The 19,610-nt window shown below is 40.4% G+C and overlaps 1 protein-coding gene across 1 annotated transcript in view; it reads right to left on the bottom strand.

Moving 5' to 3' along the window:
• Positions 1 to 677: 677 nt before the first annotated feature.
• Positions 678 to 19,610, bottom strand: part of CXCL14 (C-X-C motif chemokine ligand 14) — a 31,376-nt gene continuing 12,443 nt past the window's right edge. Inside the window, exons 3-4 of the mRNA XM_078653234.1 lie at positions 9,789 to 9,902; positions 678 to 4,058 (exon numbers count right to left, since the gene is read on the bottom strand). Coding sequence (XP_078509360.1) covers positions 4,043 to 4,058; positions 9,789 to 9,902 — 130 coding nt within the window. The 3' untranslated portion in view covers positions 678 to 4,042. The remainder of the gene's footprint in view (positions 4,059 to 9,788; positions 9,903 to 19,610) is intronic.

Below are 19,610 nucleotides of genomic sequence, written 5' to 3'. Positions count from 1 at the left end.
GCACTATATTGTGCAGGCTGTGAGGCGCGTTGCCTTTTTCATAACTGATTGTAAATCTGGGATTTTCTGCTGAAATTCAATCAAAACATTGGATGTGTTAATATTTAGTAATTTCTTTTCAGGAGACTGAAATCACAGATTAAAATTCTGGGCAGTTCATAAAGAAATACAGGAACCCAGATATACAGGACGCCTGATTTTTAATTGGACATAAATGTTCACTGAAACACTTGGACTATTTTAATGCTGCAAAAATGAACAAAATAACAATTTCACTCCATCTTCCCCAGCACCAAGTCCCTTATTCGGTAATCTCTCATTAATCCAATTTATTTTCTCTTTTCAATATTGCACATAGTGTCTAGTGAAATGTCGAAGTGCACTAAAATGAGTCATACAAAATGTGCTTGGATAGAATTTGGATTATATCAGAAAATCTGTCTGGACTATTTTGGGGGTTTGCGTATTACAAAGAAAGTAAATGGAAGGCCGTCAGTTATGTGAAACATTTCATATGGCACATATTTTATTTTATTGCATCATACACTTCTGCCAAGACTAAATGAACCCATTTGATGGCATTGCGATATTTGGAAGCATTCATAAATAAAATTCCTATTGTTTATTGCCTAAACAATTTATATGAAAGTAAGCCACGTAAAAAAAGACATGCTGAATTGTAAATATTGAAAACATTTTATTATATCGATAATTTAATATCATAACATACTTTTCAATAATATGGTTCTATATACATATATACAGTCATCTACGCGAATATTTTATGACACTCTATGTACAATAAAAAATTACTATTTCTCAGTTCATAAAAGAGAAATTAAATGATTACCATAAAGCGAATGCATATAAATTAAGGATTCAAAATTATTGCTATTTTCAGTTCTACCTGGAATTTATTGAGTACTATGTTATATCTTTTTAGTGTCTTTATCATTTTACAGTTTTGATATAAAAATGAAACCCTACAATATTTCAGCTCACGATCTAAGAATCTGTACTTGTGTTTCCTCAATCTTTTTTTATTTTAAAGAAATAGATCATTTATAATATTTCATGGTGAAAAAATATTTTTTGTAAGCATTTCTTTGCAAAATGTGATTCAGGATTATGGTAGCAACTTCTTGTGTGGAGAAGACAAGGCATATATCTCCTTGCATAATGTCAACCTATGCCAAGGTGTGGACACTGTGACACTCTTGAATATATGACAGCAAGCAAGAATGTGTGGAATCTTTACTGAGCACATATCAGAAGGCCATGATCCACTTTGACTTTGCTCAATGGCAGATATTTTGTGATGATATTAGCACAGTGCAGTACTTGTCACCTGGAAGAGGGGTGGATGCCTAATTTGAACACTGCTATATGCAGAAGAGGCAAATTAAATGTTGACAAGAATTGTAGTTTGCTTCTTAATCTCTGAAATGTCATCTACATTGAACCAAAATTTTAAACGCAGGCAATTTGTCAAAAAATCAATCCTTGTGTGTTTTTGTAAGTAAAGATGTGCCTCGTCCTTGATTCTCTCATTTTAAGTAACTTGTGAACCCAAACACAGATGATTAGGGTTGCTAATGGCTTCTTCAAAATGCTCTTATCTTCTTCAGAGAGTGCCTACAGTGTAGTAATAAAAGTCAACAGAAGGCAAAAAATGTCCAACAGGGTAAAGAAGCAGGACTCAACTTTAAGATTATGAAGATTGTTTTCCAATCAGTGAAGTATGTGGGCTGAACATTGTACGGAATGTAGCCGTGGAATTCATTTTCTGACAATTAAAATGACGAAGAATGTGACATCCTAAAAAGTATGTCAGGGCTGCTATAGAAGGTGCCATAGGGTGTCACAGAGCAAAAAAGAATCATGTATTTGCTACTACACATGTTACTTCGGGAAAAGCAACCAGACCAAAATTAATGTCCTACAATAAACACGTGTGGGTATGTGGGCCTTAGAAGCGTCAAAAAAGGCCTCAGTGGACTTTTATTTTAATAATCTATTATGTTTGTGTGTAGTCTTAGAGTGTGTAACTCGGTGATCGAGTACAATCCTTCTCTACATTTAAAATTGATATCTAATACCTATCTTTATACTTTCAGAATCTATCCAGGATAAGACCACTCTCATCAGCTTGCCCCTTGGTGTTTATTGTGCTTGCCTTTGACCAGGATTCTGAAATTGGCTAAACATGTATGGTAAACCAATAAAATGGCAAATGTTAACAATGAAACTAGTGGCAAACCTGTTTAGAAAGGGAGCCCAGACTCCTAGGTTTGTACTTTTTAATAACAGTGTTTTGTGTGACAATACACTGCATAAGAATAGGCTACTGTTTGCAATGTGGTTAGGTATTTAGGTGCCTTTCGTTTTGTAAAATTAAACTATCAAACTCTACCACACCTGACGACAGTGGCAGTAAAGAAGAATCAAAATAACGATTGGGGAACCATATAATTGACCAGTACTGGGCAGGATTTATTCACACTTCTATTCTACCTGAGCTAACAGAACATACAGTGCCACTGAGCCCAAGGAAGAACATATTCAGATCTTTTGAGTAAAGTGAACAAACCTACAGAGGGTAAACTGTGGAGCCCTTAACCTTCATCCCTTAACCTGACCTAGAATTGTGTGTCAAAATGGAACCACAAATACAATTGTACTTTATATATTGAAGTTTAAAAAAAAACATAACCTGTGTCTGTTTGTTCTGAACTCCCAACTAAATATCGTCTAGGTTATTTGCTCACTAACATATGCTTGCCAAGACAGAAGCAATATTCAGCGATAGTTACACTCTTCAAGCACGTACAATTATTGCTTTGTGGCAAAGAAATTGCATAATTCATGCTGCTTTTTAAGTGAGCCCAGAACTTGGGATTGTCATTGGGCTTATCTCATCAATACATAATGCGAGTATTGTGTGAATGTCTTTGTTCCTCCATCTTCAAGGGACCAGTTGTTATATGATTCCACTAACAAGAGGCGTGTACAGCCGTTGCAACCACTGCATGAAGTAGTCGGCCTTATTTGGGAGTCCGCCTGATTACTAGTCTCTTTCCCACAATTACACTATGGCCACTAGACGCTCAGCTACATTTTGTGTTGCTGTACAATTTTATGCCACATTTAGCTTCCATTTTCTGACTGCGTTCCTTATGTTTGGCGTGCCTTTTCTGTTCCATCCGCTTTCAGCATGCTGTTGATAACACACATGTTGGCTGGTAGGGTAGTAGAATCCTAGTGGGAGAATGGGATCACTTCGAGCACTGGGTGTGGCACGAAATTCCCTCTTACCAAGGGCTTCACTGTTGGTCCAATGAAAACCGCGCCTGGGCCTTTAGAAATAGCAATTATGTGGATATAACTGCAAGTTGAGTCAGCGTGAAAACAAGCTGTGGCAGTAAGTAAACTGGAGAAAATGTTAATTTCTTGCTACTGTGCAAAGGACAACCCCTGGAACACGCTAAAGTCTCATTTACAATGTTTTGAACACATGGCCTTTGTGAGGGAAATGGTAGTAAAAGCAGGATCAGATCAACACCAAACTTAGCTACTCAGTATATAAAACATTAACAAATTGCATGCTACTTATGTCTCACCCTGCACAAACAATGAAAACAGATGCAATGTGGGCAAAAGTTTGAAAGCTGGCGATGACAAGTGGAGTTTCCTTTGCTTCACTCTGCTTAATGTTGAACAGAAAGATAAAAAGGTAAATGTCTAATGGCTGTCGCCATGCAGCAAAGCACACGCAGACATCTTACAAAGAAATCACCCACGTCTTCCAAGGTCCAATAACAAAGCACACAATTAAAAAAAAGAGAACCGGCGTTCATGATGCAGTTATGGACTCTAAAAGCCTTTGTAACATTGGTATAAATGTGTAACTGACCATCAGTAAAAAAGTGCATACATTAACATCAACAGTCTGACAGATCTATTTCGAAGCAAGTATTACTGGACTGCCGGCTCCATTCAGCAAGACTGCACGTCACTGAACCTTTTGTCGCGACATTCGGTGTTACTCTGCATAAACCCTGTAAAGAAACAGGAGACACAGTTGAAATGATATGATATATTATTTATTATGAGAGGTGCAGAGGTGTCGAATAACCTGTTACTGCGAATGTATCTTTCCTTCCTTCCCATTTTCAAACATTGCTTAAACATGGCACTCTTTGCCAAGACATATATCAGCTCAGTATAATGCATAGGTCGGTCATGTATAAATGGAAACATAAATTGAAACCCAGTTATTATTACCACACTTACTGTCTATGGCTTAGCACAATTTAGGTAAAATAAACCTATACTCAAATAGACTTTGTAACAACTTGAGTTTCCTAGAACATCTTCTTAGAGTATGCTATCAGACCTGATCACATTTTAGTCAGTCTGTATTCGCAGAAAATATTGTTAGTTACCAAAAGTGTATGTCACAAATGCTCACGTGAATAAATAATGTCTTTTAGTAAATTCACAAACCTTACCTTGGGGGTCTCAATTAAACACCCAGAAATTATACACTGGGGGCTCAAAATGAAAGCTGAATTTTTCAGATTTTTTTACTATGTTCATGCAAAATATTATTGCTACCCAAAATATGCATGAGAGTGGTTACAGAAAATGTAATTTCACGGCTTTTTATTATTGTATTCATTTCTCAGTGAAAAAATGTTGTCCAATACACGAAACCACTTTATTCACACATCTTTTGGTTTTAGGAAATAGTGAGGCCCTTGTATATTGCTAACCTATGCTATATGTTATGTGTTGATGTGTTATTCCTATATTAGGTTATGTTTTGGTATGCTGTTATGATTTGTTCTGCTATATTTTGCCAAATTATGTTACTTTGGTATATTATGGTTTACTCTGCCACATTTTCGTATGTATGTTTTTTGTGCTATCCTATGTTATGAAATGCTCTTATAATGCACATTACCTCCACATGTTTCTTGCCATTGTAGATATGAGATATGTTGCCAAATGTTCATTCAATTTATGCCATCCCCACTTAGATTTTTGTTGTGTCCCTTTAAACAATCAAGTAACATGCTAAACTTTTATTAATTCTGAAGTCCACTATACTGTGTGTGGTAGTACCACTTTTTCTTGTAGAGGCACGTAAGAACACTCGCCGCTCCCTACAATCGACAATGGCATGCGTTACACAATTATTGTATGCATGTCAGACAGGCAAAGCAGAGTAGTATTTATACCATCATAACTTAGATGTTTTTGTTTATGAATTTGACACAAGCACAATTTTTATATTTTCCATACGGAAATCCTATTTGCAGGTGCCACATGAATTATTTATCTGCCTCCTTCCTAGGAGGTGAAAGCATCCACTGCCTTTCAGTTTTAGGGAATGATCAACTTAACGATTTGAACATTGCAGAACACACAGCCATATTCCTATAAGATGTCCCATGATTCCACTTCAGATACACAGAGAGAAAGTTAGTCTAGAAACACACTCTTCTTTGGCAAATACTCATAAAAGTGTATTTGTTGAAAATGTAGAGGTTGAAATGGGGAGTGGCTTTCTGGAACTCAGCTCTACTATTTGTGCATTTACTATTGTATAGTTCCACTCCTTGCCACAATTGTTTACACATTGATTATTTGATTACATTTTTATCAGTTAAAGGTGTCTTATGTTGTTTAAGAATGAAATTCTGTAGTCTTTAAACGTAATCATTTCACTTGTGCTGCTGGATGACAGTGAACCATCTAAAATCTGCTATCTTTCAACTAATCCCCTCTCCCTCTCATCATCTATCTTATCCTACCTGCACCATGTCGCTCACATTTCTAATTTGTTTTTGTTACACTTACCTTCCTACCTAAGCGCTGCTATGTGTCACATTCTCTCATTAAAGCAGGCTACAAGAGCTAGTGGTAACTCTATCTGTGACCATGACCTTGCTACCTAATAAGCCCCTGAAACAGGGGCCATAGAGGAATACATTTTTTGATTTGTGAGAATAAGAAAGTCGCGTTTCTGTACACAGCTGCGTTACAGAAGAAATCAGTGTGCACAGAGAGGCATTCATTATAAGTTGGAAAGATATGGTAATATAGCTCTCTGAAATTCCAATGTTGCTGGGTGAGGTAATATACATACCGACTCATCACAAGAAAGGGGACTGGAAGAGGGGTCTACCTCAGATATTAGTGATTGTGTCCATATTTCAACAGGTTATTACCACATTACAGACACTTCCCATAAATACGTATCCCCAGATTTTAGCAGTAGCAGCTGGCATCTACAGGAAAAGGTGAGGTGGGGGCGTGTGCAAAAGAAAAAAATATATATTTACCAGGCAAACACAAAGTCCTCTGCTCAGGACCGCCGCAGGAATTGGAAGCTGGAGCCTGGAACTCCCTTGACCAATCAGGGCACTGCTTTCATGCTGTGAGAGCAGCACTATGATTGGAAGGAGTGGCCGCACTCGGTGCGCCACAGCACCCTGGAGTCCTGCACTGACTCTAACCCTGCTGTCTTTAGACAGCTGGGTTAGAGATGATTAAAGTGTGCATGTGTGGCTGGCGATCTCAAGACAGCCAGCCAAAAAGACATGCCCACTAAGACACACACTCCAACAGGTTTAATCCACTACTGCAACATCCCTTGTTTTGAATTCTGACCCAAGGACTCCCAAATAAAGCGAAATGGGTAACCTGTAGCTAGTTTTAACTATCACATCATTACTTGTACACTCTGCTCACCTCACCACCCTATAGCTCATAGTTGGGCATCCACCCTATCTCTTGAGAACATCTGTTCAGCTTCCCTCCTGAGTGGAGGGGTTATAGCCTGTACCATGACTAGGTTTCACGGTATGAGGAGGTTCCCAATACTGAAGCACACCACCCCTTGTGGATGGGGGAAACCATCCTTAAAAATGAATACCCCCTTTCATTTGGGTTGCCCCAGTTTTCTAGATCAGTTTCCTCTTTTTCTTGCCACAGACCAGAGTGTTTCATTTTGGTTTCAAAGATTTGAGACTACTGCATTTGTTTCGATCTTTTACAAATGAGGAAAAAGAGAACGAAGCCTGGTGTGTTATTTGTTGGTTCAGAGATGTCAATCGTCTTTGCTCTTTTCTGTCTTTAGTTTTCTGGTGTAGCTCCATTGCGTGTACATCTTCCTTCTGTCATGCTTATATATATATATATATATATATAATGCACAGCTCTGTCTCTGTTTATGCAGTATTTGATAAAAAAAATAATTGAGTGCACACTACATTCAATGTGTAGTAGTGCGTCAACCACAGGCTTTCTCTAAACCTATGCCATTTTGCGGTCCAGTGCTCACAGTCATCCTCAATTCTTTTGGGTTGGCTTTTGGCCACGTTATTTGCCTTCCTGTCTTTAGCTGGGAGTTGTAGGTGGCATCCAGAGAAGATGCCATCAAAACTCTTTTGATTCCTACATATTGTCATGACTCCGGGTACGTCTTGCTAATATTCTATTTCTAACAGCCATCTTCTACATTGGGCTGAAGTCTGTATTGACATATGTGTGTATTTACTGGGGGGCCATCCCACATTTAGCTTTATGGTATGCCTGTTATTCCACTACTCAGTGCAATAGTATGTCTCAGCTTCACTGTGGTTATAATGCCATAATGTGTTTTCTACAGTATTTCCAATGCTATTTGTTTATTGTGTTTCATGTGCAGAAGGATCACTTGGGTCAATGGACTCTGTTACTATTTAGGTCTGCATTAGACAAGACCTTTAATTGTACTAAAGTTATATGTATAATATTCTTGATTAGAGGAAGGGGCTTTGAGCCATCCCTTTTCATCCACTGGTTTGTTGTCGTGTCATTCACATTTTTCTAGTACCAACTACAGCATACAATGTGGGTCAGTAGGTCAGCCAACTTCAGCTTTTGGCTACATTCACTGTGAGAGATGGCTTTCTGCCCTTTCCCAAGGATTACATATACACACACAGTGTTTCCCTTAAGTGCCACGGACCACCATGGCATTGTGTGCTTTTGGGAGCAATTTTTGTTTTTGTTTTTGGCCTCTATTTTGTCTTAGAATGATGAGTTCCAGACAAATTTTACAACAGTAAAGTTTTGCAAAAATCATGGCACAAACAGCAAAGCATTAACAAATCCAAAAGGTCGATGGACAATGCAGACGTATTGACTTTACAAATGGTTGTTTCAACGTGCATCGAACGAACTTCAACGTTTTCAAAATGATTGATTGAAATGACCATGCCTCGAATCTCGCATTGTTGCTAATTTTGTGTTTCCTTCATCAAATAGCTGTAGTCAAACAACTAGTTGTGATATTTCTCACTTGAAATACATATTTAGAGCTAAATGTTCGTGATAAAAGGCTATACTAATGTTTCACATCAGCTGCCCTCGAGCTGAAAGCTCAGACTACACCATGAAAATCTAATTAAAGTTGACACAGCAAAGTGTCTGTGATTGATTTACTTACAGAGATACAATTTCAGTGACGAAGAAAAGCAAAAATGGGACTGAAAAGTTATATAAACACTGTGATCAAAAGTCCGCGCATTTTTCGTTTACTATGTACATTTGAATGGAAATATTTTCAAATGATATATTGTTTACATAGTTAAGACGCTCTGGGTCCTATTTTTTTTACGTTCTTCTTTTGCAAATAGAATAATAGATGTTATTTTTGTATGCTCCCATTTAGTTTTTATCTTAATGTCAAACGCTGAATGCGGTTTGTTCCCCCTGAAATCATTATGTGAAGATTTGCTGGAATTGAAAACTTCCTATTAAAAACTGAAATTCAAGCAATGGAGCGCCATTTTGTCAACGTCTGATGAATGATTTAGTTCTGTAAATATTTTTGGGAGACGATGTAACATTCCACGGAAAAGGTTTGGGAAAGAAGATTTGACCCTGGAAAAGGGACATAGTCATTGGTTTATCCAGAAGATACCAAGCAGTAGCGGTCGGCAGTAGGTGTTTCTGTAGGGCGGTGACGTGGGCAGGGGGAGGGGCAGGGTGGGGGGTAGTAATGTATGGATTACGGAGTTTTAGAGGTAAGTAAACATTTAAATAAATAAAACTAATTTTGTTGCGCTCACTGCATCACAAAATGCGATGCAGTGAGCGCAACGAAATTCGCCCCTGGCTGTATGATATGTATAGGTGCTATACCACGACATGGCACAGATGTGTACATTGCTGCCGTTTTTTGGCATTGAATTGGTGATGGAATAAAGAGTAGTTCGTTTTTTAGTAGTGATCAGGTACATCTCAGAGATATTTTCTCAATTAGAAAAATCTCCTACGAGAAAGGAAACCATAACTGATTTCAAGGGAGAATAGTACGGTACACACAAATGAAGTTGCCATTATCTTTATTAAGCCAGGCATGGCACCCATATTCACTTAGATTGATGTTAAATGGTAAATCTGACTTTCTGAAGTAATAGCCTGTGTAGGCAATGCCCATGGACAACGTACAGTCTAACACTTTATTGGTGGTTGAGTTTGTATGATATAATCAGCTGGGGTGAAGTTAATCTCAGCTTTGAGGAAGCTCTTTCACAAATAAATGAGTTCTGATTTCAGGGAAATTACCTGGAGATGAAATCACGCTTTTATGTCCCCCTGATCTATTTTTGCTTCATTGCTGCCTTAAGAGAATGTGTTTTGAATTTTGCAGTTTGTTGTTAGACAAGAGTCATCAAAGCACTGAAAAATGAGGAGGATTATACTTATGAGAATCCACTACTCATACATACCTCCGCTTCTCCTTCCACAAGGTGTACCATTTGATTAATTTTTGGGTGCTGTGGAGCTTGGGGTGTAAGCAGTAGTGCTGTCCTCTAAATCGCGACGTGCTTTGCATGGTTACACTAAAAACAAAAAGATCTATTATTCTAGAAAGTTCAGCAAAGCTAAGATGGACTTTCAATTAAAAGAAGCCGTGCAGGTCTAATGAACATAACGATTTGACTATTAACCAATTTAAAGTACGCATGATCAATTCTCAATACATGAAATACTGAACAAAAAGCATGCTATGTCAACCAATCCACAAATCCTTTACTCGGTGCCGCAGCAACTCAATTCTATTTACATTTATCCCAACATCTTTGCGTACAATTATAAAACATCTTTACACTGAACATGAGAAGCCTCCATTTCATTTTAAAAAGTAACATCAATCCTTCACTGGGTACCGAAACCAAAGATGCATTTATGGGGGGCCTGATTCACCAAGCTAAACTTACAATTTAGTGTAATTCTACGATTTTTTTGCTATTCACAAAAGAGTCTTTCGAGTAGTATCTCTATGACTACAGAGCCTCTGCACTTCTGGCAGAGACTCTGCCCTTAAAAAGATAGGTCTGCCCTTCCTTCCTACCTTTTTATGTATGGAGTCTCTGCCACGAGTGTCCGGACACCACAAGCATAAATATACTCCTCGTAAAATAGTTAGGGCCTTATTTATGAGGCCTTGCGACACTTTTACGACGCCGGTGTATCACTTTTTGTGATGCACCAGGAGTGTAAAAAATTCACCATGTTGAGTCATATTTACAAAGTGATGCATCTAGGGAGATGTGTCTATTTGTATACTCCTGCGCCGCATTATACCTGCGCCAGGTATAATGTATGCACTGGGGTGTTCCAACGCAAGAAAGGGTCGTAGAAGTGAATCAGTGAAATCTATGAGATTTCTCTGCGCCACTTCTAGGACTCAAATAAGTCAATATCTTACTCCTGCCTCATGGTAGGTGTAAGACTGACACAGACACATTTAACAGGGGACTTGCCCATGTGTAATGACCCATTGCTGGAGTTGCGTCACTTTTCTTACACACTCCAGCAATGCTTAATTTTTGTGCCTACAGATACGTCAGAAATAATGACGTATCTGTAACTCCTTGCGACATGATGCGTCATAGTGTAAATATGGCGCATCATTGGTGTTGCAAGGAGGGTGCAATGAAAAGTGACGCATCGCTGTTTTCTCGCAGCGATGCGTCACTTTTCATTAATGAGGCCCTTAGAGAATAGCAAAAAATTGTCAAATTACACTTAAGTGCAAGTTTACCTGTGTGAATCAGCCCCATGGTTTCAAACATTGTACAGTATTAATGCACCCTGACTGTGCATAGGTAGCAGGCACACTGAAAGTAAATTCACACACAGTGAAGATAGTTCTGCAATCCTGCTGAGATGGCTAGATCCCCATTTATAGGGTAAGAACACACTGTACACATACAATATATTGATGCCTTGGCTACAGACTTCCAAGAGAATTTATTTTAGCAAGTGCAGAGAGCTGTAGAAGAGGATGTAAATGGTTGCAGGCCAGGCGAGGTAGTTGAAAAGGATGGAGGGGAACTTTTCATTGTTGAATGATTTAATGTTATGGCGCTTCATGTCTGATAGTTACATTAGGGGATTTTTGTATTGTGGAAAATGCAGCCGTGGACCAGACAACTACTGCATAGGCTGTTTTCTTTTTCTTTATTAAGGAAACAGTATAGTGCTTAGGGTAGCCCAATTTTGAAAAACAAAAATATGTAACTGGCTACAGATGGAGACGTAGGACTACAAAATGGCTGCGATAACAGCGGGGCTACATAATAACACTCAACAACATTGGGCTGTGTTAATACGCAATTTCAGAGATATTACTACACAGACTTGACTTTTAAAACGAACAACAACATTCCCAGTAATACACATCAAATATCAGTGTTTTCTTGTTAACGCCTTAACCGCGGAGGACATTCCACAGCAGTGCGGGGCATTCTATTGAGTGGGCGGGGCTGCGTCGGACAACGGACGTGCGCAGCACTACGGAGGTAGTGCTTGTACGTCCTTTGGCCGACAGAAGCAGCGAAGGGGTTAAATGCACAAATAAAATATAAAAAAACATTTTGTGGTTCATTTTAAATTTGCGTATTTTGGCAAAGTCAGATGACAACAAATTGCAGAGTAAAAAAACTGGTTTAAGGTTCCAGGGCAATTGGTAGATGCTGAGCCAGGTATGTTGTCTGCTGCATGCACACCGTTGTTATTTTTTTTCATAAATATATTATTTGTTTTGCATGCAGTAAAACAACAATATTAGTGTGTAGAAGTGTCTTAACTATGCACAGGTCCAATAGTTTGATAAGCTAAGATAAGCTAAATGGTCTGTGGCACATGTCATGCTGGTCTGCTACCACTTCCCTCGGACCGAAGACGAGAACAGGCAGCAGCGTTGCGAACTTAGTAACACACTGGATGCGAGACGGCCTGATGAAGATGGAAGCATGTGCAACACGTTACTCGTATTGCTAAGGCTCACCTGAATTTTCCCTCAAGCAAGGCACAGGCATTTAGGACGCCATAACAGAAGTTGAAAAGGTCTCATGGAGTGGTTCCCCTGAATAATCTCAACCACTGTGCCATTGCAGCTATTACTGGTTGCAGCACTTTGAACACTGTTTGCTGGTTCATTGTGGTGCCAGACAATGAAAGTATTACTTAATTCCATCCCTTAATGGACAATAATAGTTCATCAAGGTTTCATGCAGGCCCTGCCTTGCGGCCTGTCTGGCGCTGATGCATGTTATGCTGGCACAAGAATGTTTCTGGTGGAGTGCTGAACATAATATATCTTGGGGTGATCAAAATATTTGAACCTCATGGTTTCTGGTGCCGCACTGGTCGTTCGGCTGAGAGTTGTGTGGTAGATGCTGATGGACCTTAGTGTTCATTGAAAGGATGTGATGGTGTTCTCATTTTTCATCCCCAGAATCTTTTTGATCTAATCAACCAAGAATTCTACTTTTATTGTTAGCTTGAGGCAAAAAGGGGTTTCACTTTGAGGTGCTAAAATATGATGTTTTGTCTGAACAGGGAAACTTCCACATTTTATCAAAGTAAGTCTATTTTTTGGAGTGCACACTCAACTAAAGGAACTAGTATATTCAACAGCAGCCTATGTCGGACATCTCTTTCTAGAACGATTAGCAAACATTTTTCTGTGAATTGGTGAAGCCGTCTATTGACATCTATAGTGGATGGGTGATGTTGATGGTCATTGCCAAAGGAGCCCATAAGCTAGTAGCTTTATAGAGAATACAGGCATAAAGTGTTTGTTCCACACTTTCATTGATGCCTGGAACCCAGATCTTATCCCAGGCGTCCATCATAATCAGGGTAAGCGTGTTGGAGCCCATGAGGCAATGCTTTGGGAGCCTCTTAGGAGGAGGCCTAGTTACAACAGGAAGTTCATGGTGCAGAAGTCAATGAAGAATATCCGGCCAAGGGCTTTGGAATTCTGATCAGAGACGGCTGAGTTGACTATGTGCCATCATTTGTTTTGGCCCAATACAAAATTAGTTAAAAGCATTATTCGTGGGTTTGCACTAATGCGGGTGAAGAATGAGCAACTTTCACATTGCATGAGCATTGAACAATGGTGAGTTTACATAGGCGTTGCCTGATCATGGTACCTTAGGAAACAAACATCCTTTTTGTGTAATTGGCCTGGGCTAGTGCACTCAGCATCACAGCGCCAGGTTTCAATGATGGTGTAATGACTTAGCCAAATAATTGAATGTGTTATTTCTTTTTGTTCAAAGGCAAAAATCAGTCCTTTGGTCTCTACACATAGCTGAGACAAGTTGGTAATAGTCACTTCAGCTACCAAAGAACAACTATTTAACATAGAGATCAGATGTAATATCATATGGTGAGGGAATTGTGAGACTTCCATGAACTAGATCTATTGCACAGTTCCATTGTTCAACATATTTTGTCTCTGGTGTAACTAAAATGAAGTTGTTGTGGCTGGCTGCTTCGGACATGATTCCAAGCATTCAAATCCGTTTTAACTCTATAGTGCATTATATTTAATGTTTTGAAGGTTTTGTATAGCGCTTTGAAACCTGGTTGTAGTCCTGATTTTCTTTTGAGGTTGTTGGATAACAGGCTATCCTGTTAGTTGCACATAATTGTTAGAGTGGGGATTAACGTTTGGCCTGGGTGGGAAGTGGTTAATGTAACCCATGAGGCTCCAAGAGCTCCTCAAATCTGATCTATGTGAACCTGTAGCGATGAAGAGGGTTATAAGGCAAATTAAGTTGTGCTGGTTTTTGATGAGTGAGCTTCTTCCATTTGTCTGTTAAATAGTCATTCACATTGTGCTTCATCCAGCACAGCTCCCAGCTTGGGGCAAGGGGCCAGTCCACTTTTTCCATTGACTCACTTTATATTGAGTAAATGCATCAAGCCCGTGCATAGTGTTCCCACCCGCCTAAAATTAGTTGATTTTTTCTCAGTGACAAAGTGTGTTCAAAAAGGGCATTTAGATTTTTACACTACCTTTAAATACCAGCAATTTATTTCGCCTGACATCGAGGCACCCTGTTTGATCGTGATTTATTTGCTATCTATTTATAAAGTTGTTGTTATAAACTCTTTAAGTGACATTGTAACTTTGTTTAATGTGCAATCTGTAAATTCATCATTGCCGAGGTGGTGATTAATTCTTGAATGTTTAACACATAATAATAGAATGCAAGTATGTGGCAGCCACACTTAGGAGGAGACATGTTTTCCTTTCCCCTGTTTATTTCTGCTGCTTTTGCTGGGAATACAATATCCATTGCACGAGCTTGCCCAAGCCAGACCTATTCACATTGTCAATGCATCTTTCTTCTGGTGTTGTCAAACAGTGATGTAAACTTTATCTTGGACGTTTGGGTGATGGTACGTATCACTATATTGTGATTGGGATAATGCGTTCAGGTGTTTCAGAATCTTACGGGATAATTTTTAAAAAGTAGACTTTCGTAATGCAGACTGACACATGGAGTGTTTTTTTATGGCACAATTAAATGTCGCTAGTTTAATCACCATACTGAAACCAAATTTTAGGGAACGTTTTGAAAAACAGTTATATCAAAGTAGAGAGGGAGGGTGTAAGTGAGATGTTGAGCGAATGAAAAAGAGAGAGTGCGAGTGAAATAGATAGAGAGAGAAATAGAATGTGAAACAGAGAGAATGTGACAAACGGAAACACAGTGAGTTAGATATACAGGCGATAAAAGTTGATGGTTCAAGTGGCACAGGATAGAAAGTCCATCACTTTATTGAATTCATCATCATCATCAATTTCTTTAGTCGGTCTGATTAGAAATAGATCATAAAAGTACATAGAAATATTGCACATAGCCAAGATCACACTTTATTGTATTGGAATTGCATTTATATAGCGCTTTTTAACCCTGCGACACATGGAAGCCCTTCACAGCGATAAGCACGGTACTCTAGAACCTAAGGTTAGGTGGTTAATACAGAGGGTATTGGCTATTGTGCGCTGTTGGATTAGTCACGTGGTCTCGAGAAACCATTCCTTGCATTTACTCTTAAATATGTAACTCAGGCAATGTTAGCCTTTGTTTCTTCTTCAGACGTGTCAAGATCATTTAGCTGAACATTTTAAAATAATACAAGCAAGTAACACCTCTTTATGAACTGACGCTTCACATGTGTGTCAATTAAAGTAAAATTAGGTTTTACAAGAGTGAAATCATGTGACCCAGATGCAAAAAATAAATAGTTTTTAGACTTTTTAAAAGTGGGATATATATTCCTTAGCGCTCAGCTCATGTTCCCAATTATCCAAGCAGCATTAGGGTGTCCTACATAGCCCCAGCTTAGTGTGCAGGTGACAATCGGGCTAATTTCAGTTTAGAAAAGGGCTAGATCATTTAAAGTGATCAAGCCAGAGCTTTTTTAAGGCTTGTCCCATGTGTTGTTTCGACTAATTTGTGTCTTTAATAGTTGAATAGCCGAAGCGGTGTTATGTTACACCCTTTGAAAGTGCTTTGTACTTGAACGTTAATAAGTGTCGTGCTTTCAACTGCAAACCCAGTTGCATTTCTTAGCGTCAATAAAGAACTATCTAACACAACATAACAGAACATAATAAACAACACAATAACATAAAACATTAAAAAACACAACAAAAATCTGACAAGACACTACACAACTAAACAACCCTCAACTAAATGCAGCACAAATAAAAACAACACAACCTCAATGCAATACAGCAACACGCAAAAACAATAGTTCAACACAAACAAAATAAACCAACTCAACAATCTACAAAAGTAATAAAATATACCCAAAAATACATTGCACAAAAGACAACACATAACACATTTACACATCACTCCACAGAAACAATTAAAGCACAATAAAGTACAACCAAATAAAACACAATAATGGCACAAAACAACAAAACAACAGAAAAAAATCTACCTCAACACCAAAATACAACACAAAAAAAATCAAAAACAGAGCATAATTGATGCATTGTATTGTTGTGTTGTATTACATTGTATTGTTTTACTTTGGTGGATTAGTGTGCTCTGTTATTTTGTTGTGTGATATGCTGCTTTATTTTTGTGTTGTGTTTTTCTCACTTTTGGGCTGTTGTGTTTTACATTGTTGTGCTCTTTTTGTGTACTGTGTTATGTGTTAAAGTTTAGGTGACTTTTCTTATGCTGTCATGTTGCATTATGTTATGTTCCTGCGTGGAGTGGGTATATTGTGCTGTTTTTTTGAGGTTGGTGTATGTGTTCTGTCTTCGTTGTTACATAGATTGTACTGTTGTGTGGTGTTGTTTTGTGCTATGCTGCTGTTGTGTTATTGTGATACTCCTATTGCAATAAGTTGTGTCGTTTGTTACAGCTGTGGGGCTACTGTGTCAATGTTCCTCAGCTGCAATCCATCTGCTTACATGTGCAAAACATTATTGTCAACAATCTACTTTCATTATGCAAATTCAAAGCACTGAGCTGTGTGCCACTAGGACAGGTTTTAACACCAGAATACAGTGTTGTGAAATCTAGGCCCATAATGCACCATTATTTGTTCAGTTTAGCTAATACTCAGCAGCATTTGGACGTTTAAATAACACTTTTGATGATGTATAAGGACGCCGTGAGTGCCCATGCGACACACTTAAATATTGTTGAAAGTATAACAGATAATTTGGATATACTTTTCAGGGAGGCCAGCAAAAATCGGAAACCGATCATAAGCAGCAACCCAAGCAGGGCAGAAGCCGCAGCTGCTCTTCTGTTGTCTATGCAAAGTGCATCTGAAACGTGGGATCCGGTTCCTCCTGCCACAAACGCTCATTCAATGGCGTTGTTAAAATTAGCAGCAGGTGTGCAAACATCCGCTCCTGATTTTTCCAAGGGGTTACCTCACGTTCAGTGTTTGGCAGGATCTTCAAGGTCACCCGTGACACGGGTGTCACGTGAGATGAGGAGTACCTCAGTGGCGGCGGGCGCGTTTAGTGACGCACACCTGTACTGGGCCCCATCTCATAGGTACTGGCTCAGTTGTAATCTGCGAGTTACTTTTGTAGCAGGTGTTCTTCTACAGCCGAATCTATGAAAAGCAGGCTTAGAGGACCTAGCAAATAGTAGGTGTGATAGGGTCGAAGTGGGACTAAATGTGCTTCCTCCGAACAATAAAGCATGACCAAGGGAATGCTATCGAAGACAAACTTGTATCCCTACACGACTAGGAAGGACCTTCTATAGGAATTGCACCTTACCAGGGTCATAGACATGGTATATTATTCCAATGCAGAGAAGGTGCCTTTATTCATTTGTAACGAAATTACTCAATTCCCTGAAATTTAGGAGCCCTCTTTGTAAGCTCCAACATACATTCGATTGAGTTCGGGCTGGTCCACTACTGGCCTCTTTCTGGCACTCAGCGCTTCGTCTGTCATTAAGTACTCAAACTCAAGTAGGCGCCAATCAAGATCCTGAAGGCACCCCAAAGTGCTCTAGTAGGCACTCAACATAGATTGCAGTGGCATCTGAGCCCATGCAGCCATGTTGGAGTGCTGCAGGCACCTGGCGCACCTCACACAAAAAACCAAAAGACCTACTTGAGACCCTGAACAAATATCCTGCAGGCACCCAGTAGAGCTTGTGGTGGCTCCAGTCTAATCTCACGCAAGCACCCAACGGAACTCCTGCAGGCATCCGGTGGAGCAAACAGTGGTGTCAGCATAAGCTCTTCTGAGCACGCAACGGAACTCCTGCAGGCATCCGGTGGAGCAAACAGTGGTGTCAGCATAAGCTCTTCTGAGCACGCAACGGAACTCCTGCAGACATCCGGTGGAGCAAACAGTGGCGTCAGCATAAGCTCTTCTGAGCACCCAACGGAACTCCTGCAGGCATCCGGTGAAGCAAACAGTGGCGTCAGCATAAGCTCTTCTGAGCCCTCAACGGAATTCCAGCAGGCATCCGGTGGAGAGCACCGTGGCATCAGTCTAGGCTCATCCGAGCACACAACGGAACTCCTGCAGGCATCCAGTGAAGCTTGTAGTGGCGTAAGTCTAAGCTCATGCAAGCACCCAACGGAACTCCTGCAGGCATCCGGTGGAGCAAACAGTGGCGTCAGCATAAGCTCTTCTGAGCACCCAACGGAACTTCTGCAGGTATCCGGTGGAGAGCACCGTGGCATCAGTCTAGGCTCATCTGAGCACCCAACGGAACTCCTGCAGGCATCCGGTGGAGAGCACCGTGGCATCAGTCTAGGCTCATCTGAGCACCCAACGGAACTCCTGCAGGCATCCGGTGGAGAGCACCGTGGCATCAGTCTAGGCTCATCCTAGCACCCAACGGAACTCCTGCAGGCATCCGGTGGAGAGCACCGTGGCATCAGTCTAGGCTCATCCAAGCACCCAACGGAACTCCTGCAGGCATCCGGTGGAGAGCACCGTGGCATCAGTCTAGGCTCATCCGAGCACCCAACGGAACTCCTGCAGGCATCCAGTGAAGCTTGTAGTGGCGTAAGTCTATGCTCATGCAAGCACCCAACGGAACTCCTGCAGGCATCCGGTGGAGAGCACCGTGGCATCAGTCTAGGCTCATCTGAGCACCCAACGGAACTCCTGCAGGCATCCGGTGGAGAGCACCGTGGCATCAGTCTAGGCTCATCTGAGCACCCAACTGAACTCCTGCAGGCATCCAGTGAAGCTTGTAGTGGCGTAAGTCTAAGCTCATGCAAGCACCCAACGGAACTCCTGCAGGCATCCAGTAGAGCCCACAGTGGCATCAGTCTAAGCTCATGCAAGCACCCAAAGGAACTCCTGCAGGCATCTAGTGGAGCGCACAGTTGCATCAGTCTAAGCCCATGCAAGCACCCAACAGAACTCCTGCAGGCATCCAGTGGAGCACTCAGTGGCATCAGTCTAAGCTTAGGCAAGCTCCCTGGAGAGCTCCTGCAGACACCCAGTGGCGCTCATGGTGGCATCAGTCTAAGCTGATGCAAGCACCCAACACAACTCCTGCAGGCATCTGGTGGAAGGCACAGTGGCATCAGTCTAAGCTCATGCAAGCACCCAATGGAACCCTTACAGGCATCCAGTGGAGTGCACAGTGGCCAATGTCTAAGCTACGGCGAGTACCGAAGAGAGCTCCTACAGACACCCAGTGGAGCTCACAGTGGCATCTCTCTAAACTCATGCAAGCAACCAATGGAACTCCTATTGGCACCCACCCAGTGGAGCTCACAGT

The sequence above is a fragment of the Lissotriton helveticus genome, chromosome 7 (assembly GCF_964261635.1).
Source record: "Lissotriton helveticus chromosome 7, aLisHel1.1, whole genome shotgun sequence".
In the NCBI taxonomy this organism is placed as follows: domain Eukaryota; kingdom Metazoa; phylum Chordata; class Amphibia; order Caudata; family Salamandridae; genus Lissotriton; species Lissotriton helveticus.
Note: the sequence above shows the minus strand (reverse complement) of the source record. Positions and strands in the feature narration are given on the sequence as shown.